This window comes from Hylobates moloch, unplaced genomic scaffold, assembly GCF_009828535.3.
Source record: "Hylobates moloch isolate HMO894 unplaced genomic scaffold, HMol_V3 SCAFFOLD_14, whole genome shotgun sequence".
Classification (NCBI taxonomy): Eukaryota; Metazoa; Chordata; class Mammalia; order Primates; family Hylobatidae; genus Hylobates; species Hylobates moloch.
The window spans coordinates 63,766,500-63,779,814 of NW_026652289.1; the positions used below are offsets into that span (position 1 = coordinate 63,766,500).

At 53.4% G+C, this 13,315-nt stretch overlaps 1 protein-coding gene and 1 long non-coding RNA gene across 2 annotated transcripts in view; both read right to left on the minus strand.

Annotated features, from left to right (window-relative positions):
* LOC131381127 (uncharacterized) overlaps positions 1-13,315 on the minus strand; it is a 23,412-nt gene continuing 10,097 nt past the window's right edge. The window contains exons 2-3 of the long non-coding RNA XR_009209610.1: positions 681-821; positions 1-519 (exon numbers count right to left, since the gene is read on the minus strand). This is a non-coding gene — a long non-coding RNA (uncharacterized LOC131381127). The remainder of the gene's footprint in view (positions 520-680; positions 822-13,315) is intronic.
* On the minus strand, positions 8,120-11,400 carry KBTBD13 (kelch repeat and BTB domain containing 13). The gene has a single exon (XM_032175908.2). It carries the CDS (start codon positions 11,329-11,331, stop codon positions 9,955-9,957), a length of 1,377 nt encoding a protein of 458 aa, XP_032031799.1. The 5' UTR covers positions 11,332-11,400; the 3' UTR covers positions 8,120-9,954.

Below are 13,315 nucleotides of genomic sequence, written 5' to 3' on the forward strand. Positions count from 1 at the left end.
TGAGCAGAGACATTAACTGGGTGCCAGATGAGGGCAGAAGAATGAATGCCAGGGTGCTTGGGAGCCAGGGACCCAGGACTGACAGCCCCAGGGCGTGACTTAGCCACATATCCCAAATACCCCAGCAGCTGAACGATTCTAAGAACTCCAGCAGGCCCTGTGTGGACCATTTCCCCTTAAGTGACACCCACTGAAGGTGGGGGAGGTGACCCTCCCCCAGCTGTGGGCCATCTTCTTGTGTTGTTAGAGTGCCCTGTGGTCCTCTGTCTAGGGGGTGAGCGCATGGTGCCCACACAGGGCCAGCCCCACACCAGGCTGGAGCGCTGGAATCTTGAGTACACACGTTCTGGGGCAGCCTCAGTGGGACGGCGAGCAGCTCCGGATGCTGTGGACTGTCCATTTCCAGCCAGGTGCGCTGGCCTTCCCAGGGAGCACTGAGCTACCCAAAGTCCTTCCAGTAAGATCCTGTTCTCCTGAACTTAGCCAAAGGTTTCCCTGGCTGACAACCAAAGCACCCTGCTGGGTGCAAGAGAACATGAGTAAAAGCGGTGGCAGTCAAGTGGGGCAGAGAGTGTGTGCTGTCTCCCTGCGAACTTAGAGGAAGTTATGTTAAGCTGGATGAGGGAACCTTGGGCTGAGGCTGCCACCAGGAGGGACGCTATCTCCATCAGGGAACTCACCTTGTGGTCCTAACTGCTGCAGGGGCTGGCTGCCTCCTTCGCTCTACTGTGAGGCCCTGGGGGCAGGGGCTGAACCTGGCTTGTCTCTCTGCCCCTGCGCCTGGCACAGCTTCTGGTTAGAGGATGTGCACAGAGTGTTTGCTGAAAGAAGAATAAGAAAAAGAGTGGGGGGAGAGGGGGCCCAGGAGAGTCACCCAAGGAGTGGCCCATGCTGAAAGGGAGCTGCCTTCCAAAGGGTTGTCACCAAATTCCAGCTGAAAGACCCGCCAGAAGGGATTCAAGGAAGCTCTCGTACTTGGGATGACTACTAGTGAGGTGATTTCCGGGAAACAAGGCAGCCACCCCCTTTCCTCGGCGCCCAGACTTCAGAGCCTGGAAGGACTGCAGGGCTGGGGCTGAAGAAGGGATCCCTGTCGTTGCTGGGAGGGTCCTGGTGTTGATCTGCACAGGCCCCCTAGTGCTCATGGAAGGGAGTGAGGTTCCAGCTGGTTCACACCCCCTGTGCTGTGCTCCTTTGGAGACCACATGGCACCTTTTGTATGGCAGCAAGGCAAGCAGAGACAAGTGTGGGTTGCTGTCCTTGAGCAGGCCAGGAGCAGTGGCCACACTCAGCAGTGGAGCAGATCGAGCTCTGAGGACAGCAGTGGGTGCTGCTGGGCAAGGAAGCCACCATCCCGTGCCTGTGATGAGGAGCTTTGTTTTGTCACACCAACCCCAGGCCTGGTGGGGGCAGGTGGCCCATGAGACTGCCTAAAGGCAGTCCAGAGCTGTTTTAGGGGTTCAAGGTAGGAGGCTGAATCTAAGAGAAGCATCTTTAGCTCCCCAGGAGTGCAGGGACCTCAGTTACAGAGCTGGACCGCATGGGTCACAGGGATGCCACCTTCTTAGCATGTGGATCTTCAGTCAGACCCAGGGCTGGGGAGGCTGCCTGCACAGGCCAGGTGAGAGGACTCACACACTTGCCCATCCACCAAAGCACTGTCCTCCCTCCAACAGAGGGGGCACCAGCCTTTGTCCTTAGGGTCATATTCTGCAGACAATGCCCTAAGCAGGAGGAATGATGAGAGATCCTTTCAAGGCCAAAACTCTTTGGGGCTCCCAACTACGCCAAGCAGTCATTAATTTGCCTTCTCCATCTGAAGTCAGACTGACTGCTATTGCCGAGATACTCCACTGCCCATGCCTGAGGGCAGGGAGGTTTCTGGTTCACTGACACTGACAGCCAGGCTCTGCTCTACGCCCTGTCTGTGCTCTCTCTCATTTACTCTCCCAACAGCCCTTTCAGTTTAGGTTCTGCTGTCCTTACTGACAGATGCCCACCTGAGGCTCAGAGAGGTTAAGCAACTGCTCAAGATCACACAGTCAGAAAGTATTAGAACTGGATTAGAATCCAGGAAGTCTGAGCTGCAGCTGAAGCCTCCCTGCCACTACACTGGCTCCCTTCACAGTGAGCCTGCACACACGTTCCCCCACATGACCCCACAGCAAATGTATGCACCAGACACATCTCAACCACAGATACAAACTTGGGCTCAGAAAGGTGATGCAACCAGCCCCATGTCACCCAGTAAACGGGTGGCAGGGCTGGGCCTGAAGCAAGGATCCCCAGGGCTCCCTCTATGTACCTTGCAGGACCCCTTGGATAAATCTGGAAATGGTCCGGTCCAGCCAGGGTGGTGGAGGCCGGGGCTGCAGGCCTGCCTGGCCCCTCACTTGGGAGGGGGTGACAGAAGCTGTGCACTCTGGAGCTCATACCATCTGGTTCTGTTTCCACTCCCAGCCACTCCTCGGAGAGCTTCTAAAGGTCAATTTTTTCCCCCTCAAATTCAAGTGGCTTAGGAGGCAAGGCCCTGGCTTCCGGTCACGGAGGCACTGCCTCTGCCTGTAAGACATTCTTCTGGTTCCCATAACTGTGTGATCAGGCAGAGGCACTGAGATGGGCATTTTCCAGTATACTGTGCCCCAGCCAAGCCACTTGGTAACACAGCCCAGAGAGCTGAGGGTCAGAGGGGACAGGGCACATGTCCAGCAGGGTCTTGACAGGAAAGAGATGGCACACTCAGATCAGGTCACTAGAGGAGGGTTGAGGAAAGAGGCTGCTCACAAAGGGTGGAGAGCCCCTAAGGGATAGCACAAGGCTAGTGAGCTTGGGGCTTCACCACTCCTGCGCCTGGGCAGGAGGGAAGGGGGCAGCCACCTCAGCCTGGAGACAGAGGGCTGTAAGGAAAGGACCAGCTGACAGTGGTGGGGACTTGAGTCAGTGAAGGAAAAAGGTCAGTGCAAGATCACCCCGCAGGGAGGGAGCCAGGAACTAAGTTCCCTGACTCCACACCCCTCCCCACTTCCCACCTTCTGCTGCTGCTCTGTATTGGGAGCCAGTCAAGGGAGTCCAGTGATATCACCCAGACAGGACCACCTCTCGGGGTGCGGAGCAGGAGAAAGGAGCTGCTCTGGAGGGACAAGGAGCCGTCAGCCCAGGACTAGATGAGGGGCTTGCTATCTGAATACAAAAAGCAGCTATGTCGGTCACACTCACTGCCTCAAAAACTTACTGTGGCTCCCCACTTCCTACAGAATAAAGCCCAAGTTCTCCAGCCTGGCATTCAAGGCTCTTCACACTAAGACTCCAGCCTACTTCTCTGGCCCCACTACAGGTACTTCACATAATCAGCACAGAGATTCTATAACAGTCTCTCATCATCATCTCCATTTGCCCATCACACAGCTGGCAAGTGGAGCTGGAATATGGACCCAGGTCCCCTGGATGCCATCCTGCTGTGTCATGAGCTATAAGCACAGACTGCTGGAACACAGTCCATTCACCAAAACTGTGCTTTCCCCACAGTAAGGGAGTCAATAATGGGTGGAGGGGAAAGTGTGAAGAGGAACCAGGGGAAGGAACCTGGAAGGTGAGAATTGCATATGCTGGTCTAGAAGCTCTTATTTCACCCTCAGGACAACCCTCCTGGAATTATCTCCAGTTAGAGTTGAGACACCTTCATTCATTTCAGCAACTTTAAGGAATTTACCCATGGTCAAACAGAAGTCCCTGTCAGAGCCAGCATTTGACTGCAAAATCAGCTGGCAGGCAGGCAGCACTCTCCCTCTGCAGAGTGGCACCTACAAAGTCCTCAGTCCCTCGTTTCCACCACAACCCAGTGCTACCTCCCTCTCTGAGCACCTAAAATTCCCTTTGCTAATCAGGACTCTGTGGCTAAGCGTATTCTTGTAAGACTCCTGTTAGAATGAAAATATGTTACCTGGAAAGAGAAGCATGTTGGGCGAATGGTTTCTGACCTCCAATACAGTTGGCAAACGTGTGTGTGTGTGTGTGTGTGTGTGTACGCATGAGTGTGTGATCCGAAGGGCCCAGGTGCCCAAATACCATTAGAGACTAACTCTTTTGTCTCCATCTGCTGAATCTGCGTGCTGAATGGGGTGTATGTGTAGAGGAACTTTCCTAGAAAAAATAAGGATGGAAGCCTTGAATCAGGGAGGGCAGCCTGATGATAGGTCACCGTGGGGAAGCTCTTTCATGAGTGCCCTGGAAGGCAGCACAGGACATAACATGTTAGGATGGGAGGAGGATTCCAGAGAAGCAGGCTTTAGGTTGGGTGGTCCACTTGCATTGCTTTGTCTCCAGGAAAGTTGCTTGCCCCTAACCCGCGACCTGGCTTTCCCTTCCTGTGAAGAGAGGGGTGGAACTAGAGGCTTATACCCTGCTCCAAGACCCTGCAGCCCAACAAAAGGCCCATTTTCCCTTTGTTAGTTACTCGGATGCCAGAGAGAAGGGCTCCCTCTTTTCATGCTTCCCCAGTCCAGCTGGGGCAGAATCATGAGGGCTGCAGAGGACGCTGCTGGGACAAGACCTCCTCTAGGGGGGTCCTGTATCCCATGCCCATTACTGGCCTGCTGGGGGCAGCCTGTCTGCTGAGAGCTGTGTCTCCCACCAGCACAGTTAATTTCCTGCCGTTCCTGGAATGTGACAGCAACTTGAAGCAAAGCAATTAGGATGAAAAAGAGGCCCAGCTCCTTGAGGCCAAAGGAAAATAAACAGAGCAGCCCTGTGTGTATTCCGCCGCCAAGAGGAGCCATTCTTCAAGGGATGATTAGCATTTCTAATCCCAGCTTCCTCCCTTCCCTTGAAAGAAAAGTGACCGGTGAGCAGCTGCTCTTCTCAGATCCCACTCTTCCCAAGGTGGACTGCAAACTTGACAGCTCATCACCTCCACAGAAAAGTCTTCCCTGGCCACCTGCCACAGCCCTGCCAGAAATGATACTCCTGTCCTCTGAAATCTGAGAGCCTTTCTCTGTACCTCTCCTATGGAGTTTCCTTGATTGACTGATCAATTGATTAATGCATTCTTTCAACAAACATCCGTTGAGTGCCATTCATTCATTCAACAAATATTTCTTAAGTCCCTACTAAATAAATCATCTCTTAAGCTGCCTACTACGTTCTAGTCATTTTTCTGGGTCCTGATGAGAGGGCAGTGAACAAAACAGAAAAAAACCTCTGCCTTCGTGGAGCTCAAATTTTAGTAGGAGAAAACCAACAGCAAACAAGTGAAAAGACAGCATGGAAGATGATGCTAAAAGCTATGCAGAAAAATAAAACAGGAAAAGGAAGGAGAACATGTAGAGAAGGGGGAGGTAGATTTTAAGTAGGGAGGTTAGGAGAGCCTGTAGGATTGAAGTGACATCTGAGCCAAGACCTGCAGGAAGCGGGGTGGGGCTGAGGCAGTGCACAGGCAGAGGGACACCGGCCACACACCCTGAGCCGGGAGTGTGCCTGGTGCGTCTGAAGAGCAATGAGGACAGAAAGGAGTGGCAGGAGATGAAGTCAGGGTGGGAGAGTCGGAAAGGACTTTGCCTTTCAGAGGGGGTGCACCATGCTCTGACGCATTTTGTTGAACTAGGATGGCTCTGGCTGCCCTGTGAGCACACTGAAGGGAAGTCAGCAAGGAAGTGGGTCCTGGGTGGAGGACAGGGGTGGGGCAGCTTCCCTGCCTCTGCCAGGTGGGCTATATAAACCAGATAGGATGATTTCAGGGAGAGGAAGGCTTGGGGTGCAGAACATCTGGAGTCAGGGGCAAGGAGAACGTTTGTGGAAGACTGGCGTGAACTCCAGAGAGTCGGGCTGCAGGGCTGTCACCAGGTTCAGGAAAATGATCCCTGCAGCTTTAAGCTGTGTGAGTGTAGGCCTCTCAGAAAGGACGGACTTCTCAGAGCAAACCTCTGGGCTGGGACAAAGAGATTTCAAACCCAGCCCTCTGAGCTCAGTAACTCCTGTTTCTGTAATTTGCCCAGCTGCACCTGGTTTGTGCCCCCCACACCTTCATGCAATAGTCAAGCGGAGGTGCCGGGGAATGAGAGGCTGAGAATCCCAAGTCCTGAGTTCAAGTCCCTGCTCTTCCACTTAACTGCCTGTGTGACTCTGGGTGAGCCATTCTGGCTTTCTGCTGGTTTCCTCACAGGCACCCCAGGCACGGTCACCATCCCTGCTGAGGGTAGTGGGCAGTGGTGACACATGCTGACTGCGGGTGGAGCAAAGCCTTAACTGTGAGAACCCTTAGACAGAGAAGGTGGGCTGGGTTACAAAAGCTTCCCCACACTTCCCGAGACAACGGAGTATCAGTGAACGTGCAAATATTCCCCAGGGCCTAAACCAGTCATTATCTGGGCTGAACAGGGCTACTGGTCTCCCAGGTCTATCCTAAGGGAAGAGAACTAGTTAACTTTCCTATGGAAGAGGGAAGAGAAAGGGCTGAGTCCAAGGCAACAAACGAACTCCCAAAAGACGTGGGGATACACAGAGAAAGGCAAAACGGAGGGAGTGTTAAGGAGACCGTTGGAAACACCCTGTCCATCTCAGGATGTCAGCCAAGCAGACATGCAGCAAAGACAAGCCTATGGCCCTGGGTTCACAGCCAGGTTCTGCCACTTCGTAACAAGCCTCTTCTAATCACATGACCTTTGAGCTTTTTTCCCTCCATTAAGCTGTGGGAGTAGGGGTGTTGCCAAACTATCTACCACTTAAAATTCTCAAAAGCTCAAGTAAGTCAACTGTGGGAAAGCTCTCTGTGAACACTGTGTTATTATTGTGCACAAAAGGCATCTCAGAAAGGGCTGCCCTGGATGAAGGGAGGAACAACCAAATGCCAGGAGCCAGCAGGCTGGGGCTAAGCAGCCCCAAGTGCAGACAATGCTGTGGGATGAGAGAGACTATAAGCTGATGGATCATGACGTGGCAGGTCTCAGGTGTTCAGCACTGGTCAGGAGGAAGGAGGAAAATGCTCTCTACCGTTACGAAAAGTTTTCTGTAACTTGGAAGTAAGGCAAAAGGAGGATTATTTCCTTTCAATATTACTTTGGGACAATGTGAACAGAGAAGAGTTACTTAATTTTCAAGGGGAATGTACCTTTGCCTTACAATTTACTACAGATTAGAGCCCAGACTTTGTGAAGTTACATGCTAACTTGTAGGCATATGCACAAATATGTACATGCATGTATGTAAAGATGCAAAGGATTTTTGTTCAGTAGAGAACCAAAAAAATTATGCCTTTGTCCTGTAAGGCATATACCAGTTTTGTCTCTAACTTAGCAAACTTATTTTAGTATGTCTCTTCCAACTAAATATACAAATCTGTCTCTCAAATGCTCTTTTCAATCAGCTTTGCCATTCTTTTTGGTTCTCTTACAGGTGACTTAAATAAATCTTTGATGTGTGATAAAAATTACACTTTGAGGCCAGGTACAGTGGTTCATGCCTGTAATCCCAGAACTTTTGGAGGCCAAGCAGGAGGACTGCTTGAGCCCAGGAGTTCAAGGCCAGCCTGGGCACAGTGAGACTCCACCTCTACAAACAATTTTATAAAAATTGGCCGGGCGCGGTGGCTCATACCTGTAATCCCAGCACTTTGGGAGGCTGAGGTGGGCGGATCACCTGAGGTCGGGAGTTCGAGACCACCCTGACCCACATGGAGAAACCCCATCTCTACTATAAATACAAAATTAGCCAGGCTTGGTGGCGCATGCCTATAATCCCAGCTACTTGGGAAGGCTGAGGCAGGAGAATCGCTTGAACCTGGAAGGTGGAGGTTGCGGTGAGCTGAGATCGTGCCATTGCACTCCAGCTTGGGCAACTAGAGTAAAACTCTGTCTCAAAAAAAAAAAAATTTTTTTATAAAAATTAGCTAGGTGTGGTGGTGTGCACCTGTAGTCCCACCTACTCGGGAGGCTAAGGTAGGGAGGATCACCCGAGCCCAGGAGGTTAAGACTGCAGTAAGCCATGATTTTACCACTGTACTCCAGCCTGAGTGACAAAGCAAGACTCTGTGGGGAAAAAAAAAAAAAAAAAGAATGGATTACACTTTGATAGAACTACAAGTGAGGAACTCTTGTTATGCTGTGTGGCTTTGGGCCAGTGGGTCAGTTTCTGCCACAAGAAGAGGGTACCCAACTCCCAGGCCCAAGGTAGGTCTGGAGGGGGAAGACAGATGTGAAAGTACCTTGCACATCATTCACAAGATGCAAAAGTCAGGGTTTATTGTTGAGACTTATCAGGCTAGGCTACTCCAGGGCTGGAAGGTCCCAGGCTTCTGAGGGCAGCATTCTCCAGGCTTGGGACATAGGCCAGGAGAAAAGGCAGCTAGGTGTAGCCCTGGCGCGAGCCTCCATGCCCCGGAGGTGCCATGCCGACACTGCATTCTCCACTTCTGACAAGGCCAAGATTCCCCATGGGCCTCAGGTCCTGGGGGATGGAGACCAATCAGGGCCACCCAGAGAAGTCTTCCCAAGGCCATGGAGAGGCTGGAAAGGGCTGGGACAGGCATCTGCCCAGAAGCCAGAGCTGAGGATTTTGATGAAGTAACGAGAGTCCTCATCCAACAATAGAGGTCAGCACTAGGTTCCTAACTAGTGGCCTCTGTAGCCTGGGTTCTTTCAAGGCATCATCATTTTAATCACGGACAGGGAAGTCCCCCAGCTCACTTAACAGGATCTCTGCCCTTACAATCCGCACACGTGGTTGTGCACACACAATGATGTTACAGCCAGGGGTCCAATGAGCAATGCAGGCAGCCCAGGTCAGGAAAACGAAGAGCTGGGTGAGCCAATGCTGCACAGGGGATGGTAGGGCACTGACAGGGAGAGGAGGAGACTAGGCATTCCAGCCCGGGGAATGGCAAAGGGCAGAATAGGACAGGAAGAGAATAAACCTATAGAATGTGGAGGAGGGGCTACAACTGAGAAAGATGAGGCAGGATTTGGCTCATACCTCGAGTGACCTGAAGTCATGTGGGTTAACAGTCCACTGCCCCTGTGGCAATGGCAAAAACAGGGTGGGCAAGAGCTTACACTTGGGTGCTCCCCTAAGGGTCCCAAAAAAGGAACGTGAAGAATCCTCTAGCCCCCACAGGTCTCACTCCAGGCTCAGCTCCGTCACTATCTGCTATAAGTTGGCCCAGTCTCACCCCCTCTCTAGATGCCCCAACTACTGCTGCTCTGCTGGTATGGTTGGACTTGCAGACCCTCCCCATCTGCTCCAGCCTTCTCCAACCCTGCTTCTCTTCTGAGCTCTCAGCCTCCATGGTCTGAGCCTCCCCTTTCAGCAGCTAATGGTATCCTGCTCATCTCCTCCATAGAGTTTGCACACTCTCTTCTTTTCTGGAGTTATATTTTTTTCCTCTTCCTATTTTCCCTTTGCCCTGATTTCTTCAGCGCTTTATTTTATTGTATGTGGTTTTAAATTTTTTCGCATGTTGCCTTCAACTCTGTGGATCAAGTGTGTGTAAACCTTTTTGTTGTCCTGTAACTGTTAAGATTTTTTTCTGGGTTATCCTCTAAGCTTCCTGGATCCCTGTGTGGCAACTACAGCTCTCATTAGGCATAACACTGTATTGGGCATACAGTAGGTGCCTAATTCTTGCCTACTACTGGCAGTTTGATTAACATCATTTAAGTCACTCCCAGCGATGCTCAATCACTAGCCCATTACATACAAGCCTGGATTATTCAAATCCCAACTCCCCCTACCCTGTTCAACCGACATTGTGACCCACCAGCTCTCAGCAGAGCCCAAGTGATTTGAGGGCGTCATCGCTGCTCCCTGAGCTTCCTGAACATGTCCACATCACCAGAAGGCACCAGACCTGGGTGTCTCAGTAGAAAGAGGGAAGTTGCCAGCTACTTCTAAGGCCGGCCTCACACACTCAGCCATAGCTCAGGGAGAAGTCGCAGCGTCTCCTCCCTCCTAAAGACAACCCAGAGGTCACAGTTCTGACGTTGTCGAAGCCACAGGCCCAGGAGCGCCAGGAGGCAGCCTTAGGAGAAAGGTCTGCAAGGAGCCGGGCCGTGGGAAGCCGGCTTTCTCCCTGAGCAGCCGCCAGGTGCCGCCCTCGATGGCGTAGAGCAGCGTGAACATGCGGTTGACCGTATAGACGGTGTCGCCGCGCACCACGGCCGTGAAGAGCGCTCCCTTGCTGTTGACGAACTGGCCAGGCAGCGCCGTCCACTGGCCCGTGGCCAGGTTGAGACAGTCGATGGCGCAGTGCAGGAAGTCGTCGGAAGGTCCGTTGCGCACCACGTAGAGGCTGTCGCGGTGGGCCACCATGCAGTGGCCATAGCTCTGCGGCCGCCGCAGCTCGGCCACTGGCAGCCACGCGTCGGTCCGCATCGCGTACTCCACCACCGCGGTGGTGTCGGCCGGCCGCCACAGGCACACGAAGAGGCGGCCACACGCCTGGGCGCAGGGCACGCCGGCGGCCGGCTGCGGCAGGTCGGCCACGAAACTCCAGCAGCCCGCGTCCGGGTCGTAGCGCTCCACGGAGCTGATAGGCGTCCTCTGGAACTCGCCGCCGATGGCGTAAAGGCGGCCGTCGAAGCCGGCCAGCGCTGTGTCATAGCGCGGCTGGTGCGGGCTGGGGAACTCGCGCCACGTGCCGCCGTCGGGGTCGTAGCAGAAGCCCAGCTCTACCACCTCCTTGCTGGCGCCGCGCACGCCCCCCACGATGTAAAGCTTGTTGCCCAGCGTGGCCACCCCGGCCAGCAACGTGCTGGCCTCCAGGGGCAGCGCGGCCAGCGTGCGCCACGCGTCCTCTTCCTCGTCCAGGTAGCACAGCGTGCGCGACGCGTCCTCCAGGAAGCCGGGCGCGGGTGTGTGCGTGCTCACGGCCACGTAGCTGCTGGGCCTCAGCGCCGCCACGTAGGCGCGGGCCTCGGGCAGCGCCAGCTCGGCCGCCAGCTCGCGCTCGCCGTCGCGGATGAAGAGCGCGGCGCTGTGAAACACGTCGCGCAGGCCGAAGGCGGCAGCGGCGTCGCACAGCAATGCGCAGTTGTCCGACGTGAGGTTGTGCTCCAAAAACCGAGCCAGCGCCGGCGCCTGCAGGAAGGCGGCGCACTCCACGGCCTGCAGCAGCTCGTCCTCCGCCGCCAGCGTCGGCCGCTCGCCGCTCAGCACCTGCAGCGTGGCGCGGAAGCCGCCCGCGCTCAGAACGCCCAAGCGCACCTCTGCCGCGCGCGCCTCCCGCATGCCGGAGCGGAAGAGGCCGCGGAAGAAGCCGCAGTGCTCCACCAGCAGGGCGCGGTCGGCTTGGAAGAGCTGGCCGCCCACCCACACCTGCACTGGGGTGTCCGGACCCGGTGGCATGGCGAGCTGGCGGGGCGGAGGCCGCCGGTGGGGCCTTGGGTTCGCTGGCCACCGACTCTGGGGCTGCCCCGGAGCGAAAAACTTCCCTGGGGGCTATAAATATCTCTCCCTGGCTAAAGATAGTACGGCTCATGTGATGTGGTGGCCCGCAGGCTGTATGGCTGCGGGCCCGAAGGGCATCTGGAGACCTGTGTGGTCACTCATTTCCTTAGAAGAAATGGTAATAATGGTGACCATATACCGTGCACCCGCAGCATGCGGGCGCACTGAGGGCTGCTAGGGAGATACCCATTTCACCTGGATCTTTCCAGCTGTGTGCCCCCGTGCGAATGTCCTAACTATTCCTCATATTCCAAATGGGGCCAGTAGGCCAGGAACGGTGGCTCACTCCTGTAATCCCAGCACTTTAGGAGGCCGAGAATGGTGGATCACCTGAGGTCAGGAGTTCGAGACCAGCCTGGCCGACATGGGGAAACCCCGTCTCTATTAAAAATACAAAAAAATTAGCCAGGCGTGGTGGCACGTGCCTGTAATACCAGCTACTTATGAGGCTGAGGCACGAGAATAGCTTGAACTCGGGAGGCTGAAGTTGCAGTGAGCCGAGCTCGTGCCATTGCACTCCAGCCTGGGCAACAGAGTGAGGCTCTGTCTTAAAAAAATAATAATAATAATTAAAAAATAAAATGGGGCCAATAATAACACCTATTTCACAGTCTTGGGACAGTATCTGAAATATCCCGGTTGAGGCTGAGAGAGTTTAGGTAACTTGTTCAGGGTTAGGAGGAAGCTGAGACAGAATGAATACCCAGCTAGGAAGAAGCTGAGACAGAATGAATACCCAGCTCACCCCTTCAGCTCAGAGGAGTGGGACAGGCAGGTTGGAGAACAAGGCAGAAATGGAGCAAATACATTGGGCCAGGCTGGGGTCCAGGACCAGGGTTTTAATTTGGCTTGGGCTTCTGACTCTGACTCTGAGGCAGTCCAATCTCTTTTTGAGTCTCAGTTTTCTTCTCTGAAAAATGGGAAAGGTAGCAACCCTGCCTTGCAGATGAGCATCCCATAAAGCCCCTGACTTGGGATGGGAATGAGAATTCCACACTTGCTGTGAGGCTCCAGATCCTGGGAAAAGGAATTGGGGCTGCCTAGGGGATCATATGCCTGTGGATGGGAAGAAGGGCTTCCTGAAATAATAATAGCTAACACTTTAATTGCATTATGTGTCAGGCACTGTTGTAAGCACTTTATACTAACTCCTCACAACAATCCTAGGAGTGGATACTATTATTTCTCCCCCCCCCATGGATATTATCCATTTATTGCTTATAGCAACACTATGAATTAGAAATTATTAATGGCCTTATTTCATATATGAAGAGACTGAAGCACCGAGAGGTTTAGTTACATAGCCAGAGAGTGGCAGACCTAGGCCTGGAATGCAGCCAGCCTGATTCTAAAGCAGGGGTCCCCAACCCTGGGGCCACAGACCTTAGGAACCAGGCCACGCAGCCGGAGGTGAGCGGTGAGCAAGCAAAGCTTCATCTGTATTTACAGCCGCTCCCCATCCTCATTACTGCCTGAGCGCTGCCTCCTGTCAGATCAGTGGCAGCAGCATTCGATTCTCATTGGAGGGCGAACCCTATTGTGAACTGTGTGTGGGAGGGATCTAGGTTGCCTGCTCCTTATGAGAATCTAATGCCTGATGATCTGTCACTGTCTCCTGTCACCTCCAGATGGGACTGTTTGGTTGCAGGAGAACAAGCTCAGGACACCCATTGATTCTACATTATGGCAAGTTGTATAAGTATTTCATTATATGTTATAATAATAATAGAAATAAAATGCACAATAAATGTAATACGCTTGAATCATTCCAAAACCATCTCCCCTCCGCCGTCTGTGGAAAAACTGTCTTTTACAAAACCAATCCCTGGTGCCAAAAAGGTTGGGGACCGCTAGAGGGTATGCCCATACCACCTGTGTTTTT

Bases quoted from the DNA above. Each gene is read 5' to 3' on its own strand.
- KBTBD13 (XM_032175908.2), bottom strand. From the start codon at position 11,331: ATGCCACCGGGTCCGGACACCCCAGTGCAGGTGTGGGTGGGCGGCCAG.